The 23,449-nt window shown below is 57.6% G+C and overlaps 2 protein-coding genes across 13 annotated transcripts in view; one reads left to right on the top strand and one right to left on the bottom strand.

Annotated features, from left to right (window-relative positions):
• Nucleotides 1-8,533, bottom strand: part of MED24 (mediator complex subunit 24) — a 39,384-nt gene extending 30,851 nt beyond the window's left edge. For 4 of the 12 annotated variants that reach the window (XR_004478586.2, XM_033410887.2, XM_033410890.2 and 1 more), the window contains exon 1: nt 8,378-8,533. The gene's annotated coding sequence lies outside the window, so the exon portion shown is untranslated. Of the gene's footprint in view, nt 1-1,907; nt 2,045-8,377 lie in introns of those variants that run through there. The other 8 variants (XM_033410891.2, XM_033410892.2, XM_033410894.2 and 5 more) reach the window with 3 other exon arrangements.
• Nucleotides 1,521-22,625, top strand: THRA (thyroid hormone receptor alpha). Its single transcript, XM_033410899.2, has 9 exons — nt 1,521-1,725; nt 12,144-12,491; nt 15,325-15,392; nt 15,942-16,042; nt 17,967-18,114; nt 18,728-18,933; nt 19,942-20,088; nt 20,677-20,935; nt 21,531-22,625. The coding sequence occupies exons 2-9, from the start codon at nt 12,439-12,441 to the stop codon at nt 21,779-21,781; spliced, it is 1,233 nt and encodes a 410-aa protein (XP_033266790.1). The 5' UTR covers nt 1,521-1,725; nt 12,144-12,438; the 3' UTR covers nt 21,782-22,625.
• The last annotated feature ends 824 nt before the right edge of the window (nt 22,626-23,449 follow it).

The following is a 23,449-nucleotide window of genomic DNA, read 5'->3' as shown; positions in this document are numbered from 1 at the left end:
CAGAGCTGAGGATGCAGGTGGCTGAGACTAAGAAGACCAAGGGCAGGGCTCCCCTGGTGGCGCAGTGGTTGAGAGTCCGCCTACCGATGCAGGGGACACGGGTTCGTGCCCCAGTCCCGGAAGATCCCACATGCCCTGGAGCGAGAGGCCCGCATACCGCAAAAAAAAAAAAAAAAAAAAAAGAAGACCAAGGGCAGCCCAATTCACATAGGCTGTTGGTCAGAACCCCACATTTGACAAGTGATTCAGTACAAACTGGGCAACTGGTAGAACAGCTCCCCTTAACACACACACACACACACACACACACACACACACACACACACACACACACACCCCTCTCCAAGAGCAGAGAGTGGAGACAGGGCCTCGCCCTGGGAGCCGTGGGAAGGCTATGGCCCCCACTGGTAAAAACTGAGCTAATGACAGCAGGTGAACCGGAGGGGTAGGGGAGGGTGCTGGGGTAATTAGGGCTCTGCCTGGTGCTGGGAGATCCTGAGATGAAAGGATCTGGCGTCACTGGGTTGGTTTTATGTCCATGAATGCAGGTGTGTGTGTGTGTGTGTGTGTGTGTGTGTGTGTGTGTGTGTGTGTGTGCGCATGAGGGGTGGGGCTGGCATGATGGAGACCTCTCCTTTGGGGAAGGGGATCCATTTTTACACAGCCCACCCTCCTCCTTAGACTGGCCCTGTACATTTGGATTGGGGGGGGCAAACATGGGAGGAAAAACCACCTCTGTGAAGCTGAGAGTTGATGGGGTAGGGCAAGCCTTACCCCCTCCCCAGCTCAGCAAGAGGACCAGATTGTTGAGGAAATGACTGGTGACAGTGAATAGAAAAAGCCTATACTGGAGGAGGGTGACATTTGAAAGAGGAGGCAGTGGATCAGGTAATGATGTTAGAAATGAGCCTGCAAGGGAGGTAATGGGGAAGCATACCTCCAAAAGGATTAAAAACACAGGATGATTGAAGTTAAAAGGACCTCAGGGGTAACCGTGCACAATCCTCAAATTTTAAGGTTGAGGCAGCTCTGCCACCTAGAGCGGTGGCGATTTGTTCAAGGTCACACAGTGAGTTACTGACAGAGAAGGGACCCGAACTCAAAACAAACTCTAAACCTCCTGGGGTTTGGTATTTAGACTTTCCCCCCGACTTCTAAGGTGCAGGCGGCTCGCCGATAAGCCCTTCTCCATCCCCGTGGTGCATCTCCCCCAACCCTGCAATTCTTCCAGCAAGGGAAGGCTATTTTCTAAATGACATCTCTTCCAAAATATGTCACCAAGTACCACTCCCGCCGGAGACGCCTGGAGTGGGGCGGGCAAGTGCGGGCGGGGCGGGGGCAGAGGCGGCCGAGGGGCGGCTGGCCGGGGTCCCGGGGCGCGGCGGGGGGCGGGGGGCGGGGGGCGGGAGGCGGGGGCCGGCGGCGGCGGCGGCGGCGGCGTCTAGGCGGCCTGCAGGGAGCAGCCGAGAGCCGGCCGGGCGCGCAGAGCCCGAGCCCCAGCCAGAGTGGGGCGGGGGAGGGAGGAGCTAAGAGCGGCCGCCGCCTCTGCCGGAGGAGCCGCGGGGCCGCCACACTCGCCCCCCGCCCCCCCGCGCTCACTCGCACTCACACCCGGGCGCAGGAGGCGGGCGGCCCGGGCCCCACCGGCCCCCCATGGACGCCCCCGGCACGGGGCGCTGAGACCCCCGCGTCGCTGCCCAGCCCGGTCCAGCGCGCCACGCCGAGGTAAGGGGGAGGGAGCGAGAGGGCATTAATATGCAAATGCATCGCGATTGATTATGCAAAGCCGCGGGGCTCTCTGGCCAGCTCCCAGGTGGGCTGGGGGCGCCCGAGGGGTACCCGCTGCCAGCCTCAGCTTTCCTGGACGCCCCGGTGACCCTGTCACTGGCCGGGAGCTTGCAACTTACGCCCTGGAGAAGAGAGGCGTTGCTGGGAGGTCGGTGGGCCCCGGGGTTCGCCGGCGGAGATGGCGTCCGGGCCTCCCCCTCGAGGGCCCGCCCGGCCTCTGTCCGGCCCGTCCGCTGCGCATTCCCGGGCCCGGCCCCGCTGCCGGCCGCCGGAGCTCCCCCGCCCGCCGCGCCGCGGTTTGTTTACGGTGCGCCGGAGGCCTGCCCCCCCAGCTCCCACCCCTAGCCTCCCAGGCCGAGGCCGAGTGGCCTTTGCAAAGCTGCCTCCAGCTGCGGAGGGCGGTAGGAGTGGGGTGGGGGGTGGGCTTGCACTGGCCCCGGGAGGAGGAAGTCCCCCCCCCTTCACCCGCCTCCCCAATTGAACATGGCTCTCTGGTTGCAACACTCCTAATTGCAAAAACGCGACTGGTTGGGGGGGGGTGTGTGTGTGCGGGGCGGGGGGGTGTATCTGAGGGTTCCTAGATGATTAAGGGAGTTGCAAGCTAGGGCGGTTAGGGAAGAGAGGGAGGAATGGACCCGTGTTGTGTGTGCCACCCGTTTCCCTCCCCTTGCAACGTGTCTCTGGTGCCCCTTCTCTGCCTGGGGCCTTCCCTAGTCCAGTGTGAAGGAAAAGCCTGCGGGGTGGGGGATGATAGGGGCAATGGAGAGAGCCACGCGTTTCCAGGGGTGGAGGTTGCAGAAGGAAAGTCAGTGAGATGGGAGCCCACCTCTCAGTGCTGGCTCTGGCCCCAGGAGGGGGAAGGGATGAAGGGGGCTGTTGTCCAAGATGAGGGGGGAAGCAAACGTGACATGCAGACACACAGATGTGCCCACATAGACAGCCACATGCACACCCGGGGACACCCAGGCGGATTCAAGGACAGGAGCTGCTGGACACACCCACATGGGGACAAGGGAAGAGGCTGGCTGCCACTGCACAGGGGAGCTCAGAGGGGTGAGACACACCCACAGGAGACCAAGAGCAGGGAGACCAACCCATGCACATACCCATGCACAGGGTCACATGGAGATGCTGTCACACACAACAAGGAGGAGTCGCTGTCACCCACACAGAAAAAGTCACTATCGCACGCTTGCATGAACACAGAGCAATTGCACACAGCCGTACATTACAAAAGACCCTGTCACTCACAGGCACACACGTGCTCGCATGAGCCCAGTCACACAGGCATCATCTCCTTGCCGTATCAGTCGCTGTCACTCAGTCAAACGCAAATGCAGTTACACATCAACACACGGATACACAACTTAGCAACAAGTATTTTCCTGGACTCTTACTGTGGCTCTCTGAGGTTCTGTATACCACAAAACCCCTGCTCCCATAATGGTGTAAGGCATGCATTCACGATAACATTTTCCACCTCTTTCGCTTGTCATCCCCCCCCTCCCCCAGATGGTGAGCTCCTTGAGACCTGGGAGAATCTCTGGAATTGCTCTGGATCCCACCCAGAGCCTAGCATAGGAAGTGCTCTGTAAATACTTGTTAATTGATTGACTGTGGGAACTCTGGACACAGGTACACTCATTTGCACACAGTCCCAGGGCCTCAGGTGCAGAAGGCACTTACAAGGCTCCGGCCCACACAGTCACAGGTCTACAACTCTGGATGCGCACGGTGTAGCTGTGCAGTCAGGCACACCCCTAGATGGACATACAGTCATAGACTTTTCTCCTCAAGCTTCCTCCTGTCTTCTTTTTTGATGTTCTTTTTTTTTGAGGGACAGAGAAATTAGAGCAAAGAGAGTAGGGGGTAGGGGAGTTCTAGAGGGCCGAGTCATGGACCTGAAGCAGTGCTCAGTGACTTCAGGAGCTGAGATGATCCTGGTTGCTGGGGGGAGGGGGGTCTTGGGGAAACCTGGCTCCTAGGAAGCAGCCTCTATCCCCACCCCAAAAGCAAATAAGGAACCTAGCCGCCCCTGCTGGGGTTGTTTGAGCCATTCCTGGGGATGCTCACGGGCCCCCAGCTGAGTTCCTGCCTCCCACCGTGAGTCTGGCCCCTTTACCCACCTCTGCCCTCCTGTCTAAACTTGGAAGCCTGCCGTAGGAGGCAGTATGTTGGTGAGTGTCTGGGTGAGTGATGTGTATTTTTGACTTGGAATTTCGCTCCAACGCTGTCTCCGCTGTGTCTCCTCCCTCCTCGCTTCTCTGCTAGTCTGTAACTCTCACCTGTCCCTGACCCCGTCGACCCCTGTTCTGGTCTCCGTTTCTGCCGCAGCCTCCTTGCTCAGAGCTGGGAACTGGTGGTGAGGTTCTTCATTCTTCTCCAGTTGTTCATACTCAAACCCCGCCCCTCGGCCCGCCTGCCCTGCCTCTGGGGTCAGCGGGAGGTTGGGGTGGGAGGCAGGGGGCTCAGCTGGCTGCTCAGGACATCCTGCGCTTCCTCAGTACTGCAGCTACGGCCAGCGAGTTTGGGGGGCTGGGAGTGGGGGGTAGAAGGAAAGGGGGTCGGCCACTGCCCATGCTGATCTCTCAGGCTGGCAGGCTCAGCCAGGGGACACCAGCTGGGTGGAAGGCCTGGGTGTGCAGGCCATGGCTAGCCAGCTCCCAAACAGGCCGGAGAGGGGGCTCCCTCCACACTGACCCGCTGGAAGATAATTGCCCCCGGGGGCGGTGGCAGGAGTTGGCAGGACCCGGCTGAGCTGGGTCTTTGGCAGGACTCACAGTGGCCTTTCTCCACACCCCTGGCAGCTGAGACCCACCTCCGAGATGCCCAACAGCTGTGTCTGCTTTGCCCAGCCTCAGAGCCTGGTTCTGAGGGTACAGCTGCCCAGACTTCGTGAGGCTCTCTCCCATGCGCTGGCCCTCGAGCCCAGAGTGGCAAGTCTTCTGGAGAGGGAGTTTGAGCAGGGGACATCTACCATTTCTGGCCATGCTCCCCTCTAGCTGTGGCCCAGACCATGGATGAGGAGACACTGGTAGGGATTCTACCATAGAGAATCCATGGCTGCTACTGAAAGGGAAACTGAGGCTGGGTCACAGGGAACACATAGCTGGATGAAAGAACAAGATATTGTTCCTCTAGCAGGTGATATGCTGTAATGGTTAAAAACAGGGATATATATATATATATATATATATATATATATATATATATATATATATATATAGGAACTAGATCGCCTGGGTTTGAATCCCAGCCCTGCCACTTGTGGGCTGTATACTCCTGGGCAAGCGATTTAACCTCTCACTTGCCTTGTCTGTGAATTGAGGAGGATAATACCTACCTCATTCAGCTTTTTGAGGATTAGAGGAGTCAGAATACATAAAATGCTTTAACAAGTGCCTGGTGCCTAACAAGCACTGTATGTGTTAGCTGTTACAACGAGGAAGTCTGTAGGTCACTTCTTGGAGAAGCTCGGTGGAGAATTGGATCTCCTAGACATCACAGGAATGGGATGGGGATGGGGGTGGTAGGGATAGTGGGTCGCTAATCTCCAGCCTCCTCAGCCTCCACGTCCCTTCTCTCTCCCGCATGAGTTTGTGCAGGCTGGAGCCCCTCTGCCTTGCCCTCCTCTGATCACCTTTTAGCTGCTTCTTAAAAGGAGCTCTTGACATCTCAGCCTGGACACACCTCCCCAGTTAGGGGCAAATGCATGAATGTTTGGGCATCACTGCATCTCTGGTTAGGACAAGTCTGAGCACTGGGAATGGGGGAGAGAAAAAACAAGGAAAGCAGGCTCTCTCCATACCCCTGCTCCTTCCTTATGAGTAGAGTACGACACCCTTCCTCTCTCCTGGGGACCCAGCATCTCAGCTACCTGCCATTGATCAATCAACCAGGACCCAGCCCGGCTGACAGATTCCCCACCCCTGCATGGAGGGGGCATTAGTGTGGAGGACGGTGGCAGTGAATAAGGAGGGTGTTAGGCGTGGCACCTCGAGATCCAGGGTCTGTCCTGGGTTGCCACCTTTCCTCTGCATCTGGTGATAGGACTCCTCTCTCCCCCCAGATCCCTTTTATGCAGCTCCCCCAGGACAGAGGTGGGCCACTGGGGAGCCTCTGGAGTAGGGAGCTCATCTCAACCCTGGTTCTCATGGCTCTAAAGGTGCTTGGGGGACTTTTGTGCCTCTTGGGGAGGGAGGCGAGCGTGACCATGGCGGGAAGAGCGCGGGCTGGGAGTTGGAGGCTGGGTTTTCACCATTTGCCAGTTTCTGACTCTGGGCCTAGGTTTTCATAATCTGGAGACAATGATGCCCACCTCACGCAGAGTGAGGGTAAATAACATAACGTGGGGTGACACCTGTGGTCAGTCGGTATTGCATCCTGGCACTGGCACGGCAAACAACGCCTGTGGATTCTCCTCTCTTCCCAAGGCCTGAAACGCTCCAGGGTGCGGATACATACGCTGCTTGGAACCAGAGACAGTTCTCCGTCTCTCACAGAGGCATCTGGGGCTGCTGGAGGGAGGGGAGCATGTGGTTTTCAGGCATATGGTGTCGCCTGCCTTCCTGGCAGGCCAGGGCTGGGGCACCAAAGGGGACCTCCCGCTTGCATGCCATTGTGTGAGGTGGTCCAGAGGGAGGGGTCAGAAGTTCTCTGGGTAGACATGGGGAGCAAGATGGAACTTATTGGTGCCCAGAAAATGCTATCCTTGGTCCCCTGCTTTGGAGGTGGGCACCCAGCACTGGGGACTGGGGTTAAAGGTTAGGGCCAAAGGCACAGCCACACCTCCAGCAGTGGCAGAGCAGCGTGATTGGCCCCAGCCCCCAGCCCTCTTCCTCCTCTCTTACTCTTGTAAGGAAGAGATGAGCTCTTGGCTCCTAGAGCCTTAGCTGCCTGTTTCATTTTCTCTTTTACCCAGGCGCATGGGGCGTGGGCGAGGGAAGGGGAATGGGACCTGAGGCTTTGGTGGCTATCAACGTCTTTGTACACATCAGTGAGTGGGTGTGTTGTGCGTGCAATCCATGTATGCGTGTTTTGGGCATGTGTGGGCTGGGGAGGGCTCTGAATATCTGCTGGAATGGGGTACCCAGAGCCCGAGGCTCTGCGCATGCGGGGTGAGTGTGTGTGTCTGCACGTGTCCGTGTGTGTGCGGGAGACTCAGCTGCATTTACTTGCTCGCTCTCGCCTGCTCTCTCCCTCGTATGCGCTCCCCTCCCTCCCTTCTCCCTCTCTCCCTCCCTCCCTCCCTCCCTCCCTCTCTCTCTCTCTCTCTCTCTCTCTCTCCCCCCCTCCCTCTCTCTCTCTCTCTCTCTCTGTGTCTCTCTCTCTGTGTCTCTCTCTCTCTCTCTCTCTCTCTCTGTCTCTCTCTCTCTCTCACACACACACACACACACACACACACACACACACACACACACACACAATTTTCAATCTCTCTCTCTCTCCCCATTCCCTCCCTCCACTCTCCTGGCTTCTCTCTCCCCGCTTCTCTCTTCGTCCCTCTCCCCCACCTCCCCTCCTCGGCCAGTTCTGCTTGGGTGGGGGCTATCTCCCGCCTCTCTGGGGTGCCTGGGAGAACATCCCTGCTTTTCTTTTCCCGTCCACCATTCCCTTCCCTCCTGGGCGTGCTCCCCAGGGCTTGCAGACTCCTCTCTGCAGCCTCCTCCTTGGAAGAGGGGAGTGGGGAAGGGAGGACCCCAAGCCCTGTGCCCCTGATGCCATCTGCACTGAGCACCTTGGCCCTGTGACATTCATGCCTCCAGCCTTCAGCTGCCCCACCTCCCAGCTCCGATTACCCGCTGGCTGCTGGGGGGAGGGCAGGGAGAGTATGCCCAGCTTGTGGGTGCTCCTAACTCTGCCTTCTGGGCTATTTGGATCTCCCCCTCCATTTCTGGGGGGAACTGGGGCAGGGGGCACGAAGTTCTGTGGGTTGACAGGGAAGGGGCTGAGCTCTTGAGCATGGATGTGGGCACAACCATCGTCAGTAGGCGTGGGGGGGATGGAGGTGAGCCCTAGACTTGGGCGCCCACCTTAATGCCTGACTGGAGCTGGCCTGGGGTGGGAGGAGGGACAGGAGAGCAGCAGGTGGGTGAGGTTATGGTGGGGTTGGGCGGGAAGCACAGTCTTTGATGTTAATACTGGGCATCTGGCCCAAGTCAAGGCTACTGTTTATGTCTTTCTGTCTGTGACCTGCAGGGGGGAATTTCCTGTTATATTCTTTTGGAGGAGAGGATCCTTTTGTTTAAGTAACCTATCTCCCCCTTATATTATATCCCCCAACCCCATCTCCCATTCTCTAGCCTCCAAGGCCCCACAGTGGCTAGGAGATCAGACTTAAGGGTCACTGCCCTTACGCTCCAGAATCCATCTCATGGGGGCCCAGCGAGAGCCCACCAAAGAGGCTGCCTCAGCCCCTGCCCACCCACGCCCCCCCCGCCGCGCTTGCCAAGCTGGTGCCTCTGTCTGTGTGCTCCTCTGCCATGTCACACCTGCCAAATAGTACCTCCCTTCCCGCCTTCACTCCTCCTCTCTCTGCTGGCACTAGGATAACAGCAGGTTGGGTGGGGCAGTCCCCTTCAGTCCATACCTGAGAATAGAACGGGGGGATCTGGGAGAGGAGGAAGAGGTCCCAGCCCCGAGAGGCATCTACTCCTCAACCTGCGTGCCTGTGTTGCTGCCGCAGCCTCCACCATCTCCAGACTCCCGGGGCTGTTGGTGTTTGTGGCTGTCCATGGGAGCCCACGCTGGCACAGGCGGCAGTGTCTGCACACAGATGCCTGTGTTTGCCTGTGCATGCCCGTGTGTGTGTGTGTGTGTGTGTGTGTGTGTGTGTGTGTGTTTGGGCTACAGTGGCCACCTGGCCACCCTTCTTGGCCCCCATGGTGTGGAGTCAGGGCGTCAGTGCCAGATAATTGGGAGTGGGGGAGAAGTACCTCCCCCCACCCTAGCAGCAGGCAAAGGGGAAGGGGAGAGGGAGGTGTGAATCTCCCCACAGCACTATTAATAGCCCACATGCCAGGCCACCAAGAACCAGCTGTCACCGTGGAAACCATTTCTCTTCTCCCCTCCCCCCAGCCTCCATGAAGCACCCCCCACCCATCTTTCTTTGTTACCTTTCTGCCTTTGTCTCCCCTTCCCTTCTCTGTCCTCTTTTCTCCCTCACCCTTCTCTCTCCACTCCCATCTCCTTGCTGCCTTTCTTCCTCTCCCTTGGCTTCATTGTCATCCCTGCCTCTGCCCCCACCCCTGCCCATCTCTTTGTTCTTGCCTCTCCTCATCCTTCTCCCCCTCTTCCCCCATCGTCCCTTTCACCTCTCTGCTTCTTCTCTTTCTCCCATTTTCTCAGCCCCCCTCTCGCTATGTGAGTCTTTCCCTCTGTGGTTGGCAAGGAGGAGGGCTGGGCTTTCCGTAGAGCATTAAGGACAAAGTTCACGGGCCCTGACAGGTGGGGCCAAAGCCAAGAGCAGACACTCAGGAGAGTGGTGGGTACAGAATTGGGGGCTGGATTCTGGGGCAGAGAGTCCCCTCTGGCAGCCCTAGGAGTCCTTCCGGGGAGTCCCTTGGGTCCACAGGACTGCGGAGTGGGACAGTCCAGCAGCAGGAACATGGCATGGTGCCCATGGATGCCGCATTGGCCTCTTGTCTCAGTCCCCCCATTGCAGAAGCACTTAAGCTTAATGAAATGCTTCCCCCTCCGCGGGCACCTTGCCCACACTGCCACCAGGCATCTCTTATCTGACAAAGAGGGAGTGGGTGGCCAGGCCAGCCAACAGGTGGGCCTTGCCTGCCGGCTGTCCGGCCTAGTCTCAGAGCCCCATAGCTCCAGCCCTCTGCCTCTTGGGGGGATGCTGATCGTCTTCCTCTGCAGGGGATGTGCCAGGCTGGCACTGGGGGAATTGAGGAGGACTCCAGGAGGAGGGGAGAGAGGCTGCCCTTCAGCATGGGTATCTCTGCCCCGCCCCCCTGCCCCACTGCCCACAGCTAACACAGGCACATGTGCTATGTGCCTCCCCGCATGCTGGGCCCTCTGCCTGCCCTGTCGCCTCAGAGGCCCAGGTATGTCCCCAGAGAGATGACAAGGACTCCCCAGGGGTTCCAGCCTCCTGCTAGGTGCCAGGCAAGGGTGCCCTAAGCAGTGAGGGCAGGACCTTGCTTCCCTGCCCACTACCAGGGGCTCAGTGGAGCCTGGGTGGCATCAGGCACCGTTCGGCTCAGCATAGAGGTGAGGCAGAGTGGGGGCCTCCTCCCTCCACCCCCTGCAGCAGGCACGTGCAAGCCCTTGGCAGTGCCCAGCCACATTTGGAGTTAAGGCCAGGCTGGGTCGGGGGAAGGGAAAATAAACATGGTGGCTTAGGTTGGCACTGCCCCAGGTGTGCCCTGTAGCAACTGGCGGTAGCAGAAGTCAGGGGGAGGGGTCTTCCAGAGCTGTGGCCTGGGGCAGGAGCTGCCCATGCCATGTGCTGCCGCCGGTGCTCCCTGCCTGGTCTGGCCCATAGCCGCTGATACCCATTCCCACACACCCCGGTTCCCTTCACCTGCCTCCAGGGCCTGCTCGCGCAGCTGCCCCTCTCTCAGCATGCCCACTCCTGTGCCTGCCTCCTCCCCTCCCCGGGGGCACTCGGGCCTCAGGCTGGCGAGTGGATTTTTCCAGCTTCTGTAAACAAGTGGTGGCAGTATGCCAGGTGGGCAGGAGACAGGCGGGGGCAGCACCGCAGCCAGGGTGTGCCAAGCACCGAGGCACAGTCTTGGGGGGTGGAGGAGACAGGGAGACACCCAGACCCAGAGAGAGAGAGAGAGAGACATTCAGATGCAGACAGACAGACCAAAGGAAGCTTCACTGGGCACAGATAGAAGTGGAAACAGAGGCGACAGAAAATAGCCCTCTATTGTCCAGCCCAAGGCCCACGCCTGCCTCAGCCCCCAGCCCCTCACTGCTCTGGCTGAGAGCAGCAGGCCCCTATGCCCAGGCTCTGGGCATCCCCACCCACTCCTTCTCCCCCCATCTCCACCCCTTAGGGCTGGCTACGCCATTATAAATTTATGACAGGAATTTCTCCGCAAGCCAAGAAAAACTTGACCTACTTTCTTGACGGCTCCCTGGGCTAAGGCTCCCTGCTCGCACCCCTCCACCCCATGTCTCCTGTCCAGCCCCCAGTGCCCAGTTCTGGTCTGCGGGGGCATCGAAAGCAGAGTAGGCCACCCTTCTGTACTACTGCCCTGCTCCCCAGGATGGGGACTTGTCTGAGTGCAGAGGCCCTGTCCCATGGTCCAGCCCGGTCCTACCCTGCCCAATGGCCTGACTTATCTCTCCTTTCCCCTCCCACCCTGGCTCCTTATCAGTTCCTAGGGGGGGGGGCCGGGGGGGCCCAGGGGCAACGACTCTGGTGCAGCAGCCACTCGATGGAGGCTGTGTGCGGAGAGCTGCACCTTTTGTCCCCTCTCACGTGCCCACACCTGCCTTGTGTGTGCAGACACGGAGCCTCGGGTCTGCAGGCTGGGGTCAGCGGAGCAGCATGGGGGGAATGGTTGGCCCAGGTTGGCACTGCCCTGGACCCCAGATAGCAGGACAAGGCAAGCATTGGAGGCAGGCTGCTCACTAGCTGTGCCAACTCGAGTGAATGGTCGGGCTTTCTGAGGCTTTATTTCCTCACCTGTGCAGCTCTGATACCAGAGGGCTTATATTCTCTATTCCATTAACGCGGGTTAGTTTCCTTTCCCCTCCTCTTGCCATCCTGGTGGGTGGCAGCTCAGCTAAACCGACTGGGAAGTCTGGTCCTCAGACTGGGAAGTGTGATTCGGGACCTTGTATGGGAAGCTCCCTGGGGGGCCGGGACTGGGGAGTCGTAACTGAGCCAGCAGCCGGGGGGGTCGTCTCCCTACTATTTGCAATGCCCCTCTCCGTGAAGGCACCCACGTGGGCATTCAGGATCCCTGCATGCTGCCCCCACAAACCACACTTCCTTCACCAGTACCCCCCATGCCTGGGCTGAAGCTGCCCATCTCTGGTGGCCTCTTGCCCTGTAATACTGATGAGTTTTAGGGAAACTGGGGGGTGGTAACAATAGCTGATGTTTAATAGACGCCTATTAAGGGCCAGGCACTTGACTGTGAGGACTGAGACGAGGTACATGGGTGACCTCATTCTTTCCCTCCATCACTTTCCATGTCTGGGGAGCAGGATGTGGCTCTCCAGTCTTGCCTGCTGTCTGTTAATCTGAAGGGTTGTCCTGGTGCCTGCCCTCCATGACTACCACCATCTCGTTACGAGCCCCCAAATGTTGGCACCAAAGGAATCCTATTCACCCAGCCCCACCATGGCGCCGCCTTATCCCTGCCTCTTTCCTCTCTCTGCAGGGACCTCCGGACAGGACAAGATTCCGAAGCTACTCCCCCAGCCCAGGACCCCCCCACAGACCCGGCTTCCCCCACAACCCCACTATCTGCCACTCCCTGGCCCCTCTCACCGCCCGCCCCCCTTGGGGCGCAGGGCATGGTGTGAAAGGCCAAGTGCTGAGGCAGGCACCATGGGTGCTGGGCCCTAGGGCCTGGGTGGCGGGGGGTGGGCGGCCTGTGGGCGTGCCGGGGGGGCCAGTGTGCCCACCCCAGTCTCTTGGCGTGCTGGAGGGCATCCTGGATGGAATTAAAGTGAATGGAACAGAAGCCAAGCAAGGTGGAGTGTGGGTCAGACCCAGAGGAGAACAGGTAATGGGTCTGGCAACTAGGTCGTGCCAACTCCTAGGCAACAGGAAGGGTCACCTGGCTGGGCCCGAGAGAGTGGAGCTTGGGCCTTTTAAGCACCTCTGGGGGGATGGGCATGAGGCCAACAAGCCTGCTGCCTACCTTTGCCCAGGAGATGAGGTCATGTTCCCATGCGGCAGGGAATTAGGCACCTCAATGGAAAGATGCCCACTTTGAAAGGGGGAGGTGATTCAGAGCAGAGTAATTACAGGCAGCAGGCACGTGGCCCCTCCCTTGACAGTGCTGGGAGTCTCAAGTGCCCCCCAGTGTCCCCTCAGCCACCCTCACCTGAGCATGTGGAATCCAAGCCTTGCCATTTCCCTCCTCTCCCTACCAGGTTGTTCACTTCTGACCACCAGCGTGTTGTCCAGAAGCCATGGTGCATGTGACATGACATTTCAGGGCACATGCACCAGTAGCTGTTGGTCACAGCTCACGCTTATATTTGGAACCTATTGGGAGCCTCACAAGCTCTTCCTTGTTCATGGGCAAGGGCGGGCATTGCCATGGGGCTCCTCCCAGGAAGTGAAAGTGAATGCCAGCTATGAAGGTTTTGCTCCCACGTGGAGGAGGCATCAGCCCTGCACACGCAACTAGGGACGGGTTACCTACTATCTGCATTGTGCTTCAGGAGCCCAGAGGGTCTCTGCCTCTCCCATCAGCTCCAAGTGGCACAGAGCTCAGTCTCAGTTGGCGTGGTGCCCTGGGAGCTGGGTACAGCCTGTGCCTATGGCCAGGGAGAGGGTGGGGGAGGGGGTGCTCTGGGGAGTAGTGTGGCCGTTGCCTAGGAGACCAGATCTGAGCCAGGAGGCCGGAGGCCTGGCCCAGCAAAGCCCTGGGGCCCAAGACTGGGTCCCTGGAGGGGTAGAGGAAGTGGATGGGGCTGGCAGCTGGGTAGGGCAATGGGGGTATCCCCCCAACCCAATCCCCACCCCAGGGGGCTCTGAAAAAGATTTAGCCTGTCATTGCGTAGCTCTCACTTACAGCCTCTGTACCTCCCTGCCCAGACTTCTGTGGATCTGGGAAAGTCTGCTGCTAACTCTGAGAAAGGCGGGAATGCCAGTTCCTGGTCCCCCAGGACTGCAGCCCCTCCCCTGTCTGCCTCCCCTCCCCCATGTCCCTGCGCCACCATGTGGCTGTCCCTGGGACTGCACCCAGAGGCTGTGAGTCTAGTTAATTGCTGAAGACTGCCAGCTCGACTGGGGCCTAGGTGGCCGGGGAGTTCCCCCCACACCCACCCCTCCAGAGGCAGGAGGGAGATCCGACCCTCGAACTGTTGTAGACATCAGACAGGGGTAATCCCCAGGGCGTGTGGAACACAGAGTTGTCTGTGGCTGTGACCCTGGCCAAGGTCACTGTGTCAGTGTGTTGGGAGCCGCATCAGGCCCCAGGCGGGTGGAGAGAGGGCGGAGGACCCTGCAACATGCCACACACAGGGTGGGTGTGGGAGGTTATACAATCCGTGCATGCATGTAGAAAGCTTATGTAACCTGTGTGTGCCGAGGTTATGTAACATGTATGTGGAGAGGCTGGCAACATATGTGTGCAGTGGCTGAGGGTTGCTAATACCTTACTTGGAGGGGCCCAGCGTCCTTGTCCTGGCTCTGACTCCAGCCACAGTGTCACCAGGCACAAGTGGGGCCTAGGTTTGCTGCTCTGTTAAAGGGCGGCCATGGACTGGGCAGCTCTGGGAGTCCCATCCTTTTCTCCTATTCTTGGGTCTAGGTTCTAGTGGTCCACTGTGGTTATTTAATTTACTTTTATTTTAATTTTTGGCTGGTGTTGGGTCTTCGTTGCTGCACGCGGGCTTTCTCTGGTTGTGGCGAGCGGGGGCTACTGTTCGTCGCGGTGCGTGGACTTCTCATTGCGGTGGCTTCTCTTGTTGCAGAGCACGGGCTCTAGGCACGCAGGCTTCAGTAGTTGTAGCACGCGGGCTCAGTAGTTGCGGCATGTGGGCTCAGTAGCTGTGGCAGACACGCGGGCTTCCGTAGTTGTGGCTCGCGGGCTCTAGAGCGCAGGCTCAGTAGTTGTGGTGCATGGGCTTAGTTGCTTCACGGCGTATGGGATCTTCCCGGACCAGGGCTCGAATCCGTGTCCCCTGCGTTGGCAGGCAGACTCCTAACCACTGCGCCACCAGGGAAGTCCCACTGTGGTTATTTAGCGTGTGTGCATGACCTGGAAATCAAGTCACATGTTCACTGGGGGGAGGGGCATGGTATTATTAGGTGCCCGTCTAGAGGGTTGTGTAACATGTGGGCATATCCTAGAGGTCATATAACACATTTGAGAAAGCCTTGAAAGTTGCATAGATATAGATGGTAGAACCTGCTGCTTGTTTACCGTGCCTGGGTTTGTACTGAAGGCAGCATAGTTGTTCATGTGTGCTGGTCTTATGTTGCACACATTTGTGTGTATTCTAAAGGTTATATAGCTTTAAGCATGTCCTGAAGATTCTTTCTGCATATGTGTCATGTACTGAAGGCTTAAATATGTGGCTATCTTATAGATTATGGGCGTGCTCGTGTGTGTGTGTGTGTGTGTGTGTGTGTGTGTGTGTGTGTGTGTATGTTGGGGCCCTAGAACATGCTTGTGCCCCAGCCAAGCCCTTTATCTCTCTCCCCAAAGCTTCCAGATAGCTGGACCCTTCTCAGTTTTGTCAGTTGACCTGGGGGTGGGAGGTAGGATGAGGACACAAGAAGGAGGGAGTCAGGCGTGGGGGATGACTTCAGCCTATGGAATGAGAAGGGGGGCTGCCCAAGGACTGCTCTCTGATTCGGCCCACTTTGCCCCCATCCAGTGCCAGGTCACCAGATGGAAAGCGAAAAAGAAAGAACGGCCAATGTTCCCTGAAAACCAGCATGTCAGGTGAGCCTGGCTGCGTGTGGCCTTCCTTCCCACCCTCAACCCGACAGAACCAGGCCGGGACAATTCCAGGGCCTGGGCCTATACCAGCAGTTCCTGTGTCCCACGGGGAGAGCCTCCTGGAGAGCGTGGGATGGACTTGTCTGGGGTGAGAGGGGTGGTGTGGGGCACGCTCCAGCCTTTGAGGATGGATTAGGTCAGGAAGGGCCTCTTCCCTTCCCCCATAACTCCCTTGCCCGAGGTCCCCAAGATGAGCTGCTCTGACATTTGCTTCTCCTTCTCCCATATCCCCTGCCCCTGGCATGCGGCAAGAGAAAAGCCCTGAATGGGGCAGTCAGAAGAACTGGATTCTCCATATTCTTAGGGAAGGGGATGGACAAGGTGACCTCTGATGTGTCTCCAGGATTATACCTGGAGACAGAGAACACTTCAGGGAGGTTGGGCTAGGGGATGGGCCAGGAAGGAAAAGCTGGGGGATGGAGAAAGTATAGGAGCCTCTCTGCTGGGGACCCAAGCCATGCCTGCCTGCCTGCCTCCCTTCCTCCCTCCCAGGGTATATCCCTAGTTACCTGGACAAAGACGAGCAGTGTGTCGTGTGTGGGGACAAGGCAACCGGTTATCACTACCGCTGCATCACTTGTGAGGGCTGCAAGGTATGGACCAGCCAGCTCCTGCCCCTCCCCCACCACCTGAGCGTCACCCTCCCCCCCTGCCATCACATTCCCTTTAAGTCCCTCAGCACCCGGCACAACAGACAGCTCTATAAACATGTAAGCTAAAGCGCACCTGTTATATCCTCATTTCTCTTCTCTTATTCATTCATTCATTCATTTGTTCATTCATAATCCCTGCTCTGCCACTCATAGGTAAGATGCCTAATCTCTCTGAGCCTCAGTTTCTTCATCTATAAAATGGGGATAAACATACTACCTACTTCATAGAGTTGCTAGAAGAATAAAATGAGATAATGCACAGAGAGTACTTAAAACAGTGCCAAGTACAAAAGAAGCACTCAATACATGTCTGCTTTCATCCATCCATTCAGTGTATTAAGCATGAGACTTGCAGTATGTGTGCCTCCCTCACGGTGCTCACAGCCTACCAGAGAAAGACTGACATCAGTTAAACAGCATCAGTGTTTCTCAAAATGTAGTTCCTGGACCACCTGCAGTACTTGTTAAGTGCAGATCCCAAGGCCTCATCCCAACCCTACTCAATCAGAATGTTTCGTGGTGGAATCTGCCTTGGATTGCTTCCACTGCACCTGAAAGGGTGAGAACCAGTGCTGGGGGGCATGGCGGAGGCCAGAGAAGAGGATGGCAGAGTCTCCCTGGGCAGAGCGGGTCTCTGGCTTGAAGAGGCTTCCTTAGATCTCACTTTGGACATTTCAGCCTACATGGTTTTCCCAGGACCATCACTTCCTGACAATGTAAGACCTTTCAAGAAACAGAAAGCTTTAAGAATGTGTCAAGGCTTCAAGTTCCTCTCTTTCCTGGTGTTGTCAATCAGACCAAGACCACCAGGGATATAGAGTCCCCTAGCAGTGTTCCTGCAAGCAATGCCAGCAGTGTAGTATAGAGCCAGGAACCTCACCCTCAAGGACATCTGAGTCCCAGCGGGGCATCCCGAAAGGACAGAGATGCCTTCCCACTCCTAGAGAGCCTGATGTTGTAGGTCTAGCGTGAGGCCCAATAGTCTGTATTTTTGATGGCTACCCAAGGTGATTTTAGTTGCACCCCAAAATCTGAGAGCTCAGACCTTGTGTCTTATACCTCAGGTCCAGTTCTGAGTGTCTGCTGCCCATTTAGCCATATGACTTTGAGCAAAGTGCTTAATCTCTCCAAGCTGCAGTTTCTTAGTCGGCAAAATGGAGATAATAACAGTTCCTACCTCACGGGGTTGACGTGAGCGTTAAATGTGATGATACAGGAAAGAAAAGGCTTATAAGTGCCCGACACATAGTAAGTATGCAGCAGACGTTAGCTCTTCATATTATCACTGCCATCTTGAGTCTTGAGGTTTTTCCTTTAAAGCAAAGACTAAACTCTGTATATAAAATTGAAAATAGTCTCTTCATGCTAGTAGAGTTCATACCCGATGCCTTTTCTTAACTTTTTGACCCCCCGCCCCCCATTTCATGAATTCCACCTGCATGGGCAACAGGCAGCATGTATGAGAATGGTTTTGGGGCCAGTGTTGTTTTTAGAGTCGTTTAACAAGATGGAAAATCAGGTATTAATGGGTGTCCAAAGCGGCTATTCCTTCAGGCCTCTGAGCACCTCACACCATCCCAGGCTCAAATCTCCTAACTGCGGTCACCATCCTTAACTCTGTCACCACCACTACCCATGTACCCCGGCCCCTAGGCAGCTGGGGGGCTGAGGATGTGTATTTCTAAGTCCTGGCAGAGCCCAGTGATGCTGGGCTTGCTGTGTCGAGAGGATGCCAGGTTCCCTCACTAGTTCCCCAGCCCGCCGCCCCCCGCCCCCGCCAACCCCAGAGAACTGCACGGTTGATTCAGGAAGGGAGGGTTGTGATCACAACATGCTCCGTCTCCCTGCCCTCCCCCAACTCCAGGGCTTCTTTCGCCGCACAATCCAGAAGAACCTCCACCCCACCTACTCGTGCAAATATGACAGCTGTTGTGTCATTGACAAGATCACCCGCAATCAGTGCCAGCTGTGCCGCTTCAAGAAGTGCATCGCTGTGGGCATGGCCATGGACTGTAAGGGGATGGGTGGGGGAAGCGGGCCAGGCAGCTGTGGGGGGGGGGGTGCGTTCAGACACGGCAGCTCCCTTCCAGGTACCCACAGAGCAGAGGGACAGTCTGGGTCAGGCTGGTGGCAGAATGAATGTTCAGAATCTTGGTCCCTGCTGCCCTCATCCCTGAAGAAAAGGAAACAGGATCCCTCTCTGGGCTCTGGGCATGGGCCCCAGTGCCTGCCTGCCTTTCACCACTCCAGGGCCTTAGAGTTGTTCGGTAGAAATAAGTCCTGAGTACCCCCCCCCCAAGAGCACAGTGTCTCTGACTACTAGAGAAGGCACCCCACTTCTGGGTGAGAGAGGGCATTTTTCATTAGCTAGGGATTGGATGGTACAGTCCAATGGTGAACTACTGTCACCATAACCCTTTAGATCAGAACATGGTCTTCCTCTGGGTCCGCCCAAATTGGAGTTGATGTGGTCTCAGTGATCATTCAGCATCCAGGTTGTGCCACCCGACTGCTAGGTGATTTGGGAAGTCACGTAGCCTCTCTTGGCCTACTGGGAAGCATAGTTTCTGAGTGGGTTACGGAGTGTGCCATGCAAAGGGCATCGTATCTGTCTGTTGTTGACAGTGGTTCTAGATGATTCGAAGCGGGTGGCCAAACGCAAGCTGATTGAGCAGAACCGGGAGCGGCGACGGAAGGAGGAGATGATCCGATCACTGCAGCAGCGACCAGAGCCCACTCCCGAAGAGTGGGACCTGATCCACGTTGCCACGGAGGCCCATCGCAGCACAAATGCCCAGGGCAGCCATTGGAAACAGAGGCGGAAATTCCTGGTAAGGAGAGAGGGAGCACGGGGGAGCGGCAGCCAGGTAGCCAGGAGAGGAGAGTGAACTCAGAGTCTTGCCTCCTCTGGAAAGCCTTCTTAGTTTAGTCTGACCCAAGGCTGATAGTCTCCACGACTTGACAGTGCTGATTCGTACACCTGTGTGTGTGTCGCTGCTATCAGGGTCCTGCCTTTTCCATCTGACTGGGAGCTCCATGAGGGCAGGGCCTTGCCCTCCTCATCGAATTTCCAGTGAACGGAGGTGAGCTCTCCTCTTTTTCCCGCCCACAGTGACTGGGAGGAAGGGTGAGGACACAGTCATGTAACAGCATTTTGGGGGACCTCTTGGTTGCTGGGCATTGTTTTAGGCCCCGGCAAAACTGAGTGCCAAGAAAATGGCCAGCTTGGGAGGAGACGGATAGTTGGTTGTGTATGGTGGGGAAGGCAGAAAACTCCTGGCGGAGTGTGTCCGCGTGCGGAACAGTACGCTGTTAGGAGCACTGACTCTGATCCCAAGCGCGTGTGTGCGTAACTTGTCGGGGATCAGACTGCCCGGGTTCAAATCCTGGTTCTACCACTTACTAGCCACATGACCTTGGGCTTATTACTTAGCTGCAGTCTGTCTCAGTTTCCTCATCTGTGAAATGATGATAAGTATAACATCAACTAATGGTGATAAGTCGTGGTGAGGATTAAATGAGATAGTATGTGTAAAACACATGGCTTCATGCCTAGTTACATGTTAAATATTCAGTAAATCTAGCTTCTATTGTTATGACATTACCTCTACTGCTATTATGATCCTTGTGATTATTAGCCAACTTGGAGCTCTGATGCTGGTGTATTCTCTGCCCCAAGATGGGAGAAGCCTTAGACCTGGGTTGGGACACAGCTGTCCCCAGGTGCTAGTGGCCCCGCCTCCCCAAGCTGCCTTGGAGCTCCCCCTGGTGGGCAGGGAGCCTCTGTGAGAGGTTGAAAGGGGTCTGCAGCCCCAGCTGACCCCCATCTCTCCCTCTAGCCGGATGACATTGGCCAGTCACCCATCGTCTCCATGCCGGACGGAGACAAGGTAGACCTTGAGGCCTTCAGCGAGTTTACCAAGATCATCACCCCGGCCATCACCCGCGTGGTGGACTTTGCCAAAAAACTGCCCATGTTCTCTGAGGTGAGTGGCAGATGGGAGGAGAGACACGGTGCCACGCTGGAGGGAGACCTCGGGCTGCTCCCCAGGTCACCCAGTCCCAGCTCGTGCTCATCTGAAGCTCTCTGGATGGGGAGCAATTCCTGTAGGTCAACACACCCAACACACACGCACGCACACACGCACACACATACACGCACAGGGTGAGCTGATCCCTAAAGAACCAGCAGGCTCCACGGGCCCAGCCTCCCCAGCCCGTCCCTTCCTGTCTCCCCTGAAGTCTACGCAGCCATCCTGACTCTGGAAGTTCTCCTTACTTTGAAGAGCACTGACTCTGGGAACAGGCTGCCCTACTGGCTTGTGACCTTGGCCACGTGGCCTAACTCCCTATACCTCCCTTTGCTCATCTGCGGTGGGCATGGAGGTACTGACGGGACCTAACTCAGAGGCACGGTTGGGAGAGTTAATGAAACAGGGCAGATCCATCGCTCATTGCAAGGGAGCTGTTCAAAGCACACGTTCCTGGCCCGTGGTGGCCTTGCGGCTCCCAGGGGGCCCCCGCGGGGGATGCTTACGGGGAGGGGCCCGCTGAGTGTCCCTGTGGTTCTGCAGCTGCCTTGCGAAGACCAGATCATCCTCCTGAAGGGGTGCTGCATGGAGATCATGTCCCTGCGGGCGGCTGTCCGCTATGACCCCGAGAGCGACACCCTGACACTGAGCGGGGAGATGGCTGTCAAGCGGGAGCAGCTCAAGAATGGCGGCCTGGGTGTCGTCTCCGATGCCATCTTTGAACTGGGCAAGTCACTCTCTGCCTTTAACTTGGATGACACGGAAGTGGCTCTGCTGCAGGCTGTGCTGCTAATGTCAACAGGTACCGAGGCCTGGCTGGGAGGGCTCGGGAGCTTCCAGGGGCCCAGAGTTTGGCTGGGCCCTCGGCCTGTCACGCTCCTTCTTTAACCCCGTGGTCTCTCTGCTCCACAAAGCTACCTCTCTGTCCCCTGCTCTTTCACCCACCCCCACTCCGTTCTGATATCCAGGCCCATCTCTTACCTCCCAGTCCCTCCTCTACTCCTATCCTGGCTTCATTTGTTCTCTCTGCCCCCACCTGCTCTCTGTCTCCCCCAGATCCCTTTGTTCCCCATCCCCTACTCTGTTCCCATTCACCTTCTCTCCCCCATCCCTCCTCTGTCCTCAGTCCCCCTTTCTTGCCCCTAACTCCCTCTGTATTGCTCTCCCCACCCCATCTCTCTGTCAGCTAGTCCTGCCCTGTCTCCAGGTCTCCTCTCTTTCCAGGCCTACCTCTTGCCCTCTGTCCTCTTTACCTGCCCCTCCACCCCCCGGTCCCCTCCCTCTGCCCTGCGGTTGCCCCTACACTTGCCCAGAACGTGTTTTTCTTCCCTCTCCCCCAGCCTCTCCGCCTCTGCCCCCCTCCACCCACTCACCCGCCTGCCCCTCCTTCCCCGCAGACCGCTCGGGCCTGCTGTGTGTGGACAAGATCGAGAAGAGTCAGGAGGCGTACCTGCTGGCGTTCGAGCACTACGTCAACCACCGCAAACACAACATTCCGCATTTCTGGCCCAAGCTGCTGATGAAGGTGACTGACCTCCGCATGATCGGGGCCTGCCACGCCAGCCGCTTCCTCCACATGAAAGTCGAGTGCCCCACCGAACTCTTCCCCCCACTCTTCCTCGAGGTCTTTGAGGATCAGGAAGTCTAAAGCCTCAGGCGGCCAGAGGGTGTGCGGAGCTGGTGGGGAGGAGCCTGGAGAGAAGGGGCAGAGCTGGGGGCTGAGGGAGACCCCCACACCTCTTCTCTCCTCCCTCTCGTCCTCGGATAGATTCAGCTCCCCACACACACACACACACACCCCGCATTGCCCCGTCCCTCCTCAGAACCTCCAGCCCTGGGGCAGGGCAAACAAATGAACTTGCTATGAAAAGGACAGTGTGGGAGGTGGGGGGGGGGGGGGTCAGGGGGCGGGGGGGACCGTGTCCTGCAGTTCCCAGGACCCCGTCCTCCGAGAAGGTAGGAGAAGGGAGGGAGAGCTAAGAGGGGACAAGCCATCTTGACCGTAGGGGATGGAGGGATGGGGGAAGATGCCCTCAACTCACCCCCTGCACACATGCAAGAGAGAGCCCCCCCCGCCCAGTCTCTTGGCCTAGGTTCCCCCTCCAGGCTAAGGGCCTCTCTGCTTCCCCAGATGCCTGGGTGCAAAGAAAGGCTTGGCTTGGCCCCTCCCCTGGAGGTTAAAAATTACAGTCATTCTAACTGCACTTTGGAAACCAGGCACGGAGACAAGATAAATGAAGAAGTACTAGACAGAAGAAAAAAAGAGAAAAAAGAGAGAGCGAGCGATTGCTAGAGAGATGATATTAAGTTATTAACTGAGGCTGGCCAGAGGGGAGGACCCCCCCACCCCCAAGCACTTTGAGAGCTGCCCCTCCTCCCCCCACATCAGAGAGAACTGCCCCCCGCACCAGGTCCCCAGGGGTAGGGCTGCCGATCAGAGCTGTGAGTTAATACAACAGGGTCCTGGCCACCCCCCCTTGCCTTGCCCCTCCCTCTGTGCCCCTTTGGCACCCCCGCGCCAGTACTCCCTCTGCTCTCTGCCACTCGTGCCCGCTGAGTTCCATCTACCTCTCACGCTGGATGCCAACTGGCCCCTCACCAGCCTGCCCTGCTGCCCGCACAGCTCCCCTTTCAAGTGCCCAGCCCCAGGGGCCTCTCCCTGTGTCCCCCACCAGCTCCTTCCGCATCGTGGCACCCACACAGGAAAAACTGTGGCTCAAGGTCCCGCCCTCCTCACATCCTGCAGTATTAGCTATCCAGATGCTGCTGCCCTGGGGGGGGGGTGTGTGTGCGTGAGCTTCTCCGAGAGCCTCCACCCCCCTCGGCCCCTGTTTCCATCTGTCTGCTGGGCTCTCTCTAACCCCTGCCCTCCTCCTTTCCACTCCCACTCGATGCACTATCCCAGACTCCGGGCAGGCAGGCACCGGAATGGGGGTGCTTAGACAAGTGGCACTTAGTCGAAGCCCCGGGGGAGGGGGTGGTTGGTGCTCCTCCTCTTTTCTTTGAAGCTCTTTAGGCCAGCCGCCCCTGTGCCCCTGGAACCCCTTTCCCCTCTTCTTTTCTCTAATTCAGGGACTTTGGCTTGAGCCACCTCCCACCCTCCTGGTGAGGAGTGCTCTGTTGGTCTGCACTTGGGTGAGCTGCCCTCCTCCTCCCTTTGGCTATCGCCCACTCCGCAGGCGAGAGAGGGAGGGAGGAGGTAGCCCTCTGAGGGTGGGGGGAGGGGAGGGTGGGGGAGGGACGGAGCAGACCAGAGGGCCCTGGGCTCAGGGCTGCATGTCGGCAGGGATGGATGGGTGGACACAGATGCCCCCGG

Source organism: Orcinus orca, chromosome 19 (assembly GCF_937001465.1).
Source record: "Orcinus orca chromosome 19, mOrcOrc1.1, whole genome shotgun sequence".
Lineage (NCBI taxonomy): Eukaryota > Metazoa > Chordata > Mammalia > Artiodactyla > Delphinidae > Orcinus > Orcinus orca.
Note: the sequence above shows the minus strand (reverse complement) of the source record. Positions and strands in the feature narration are given on the sequence as shown.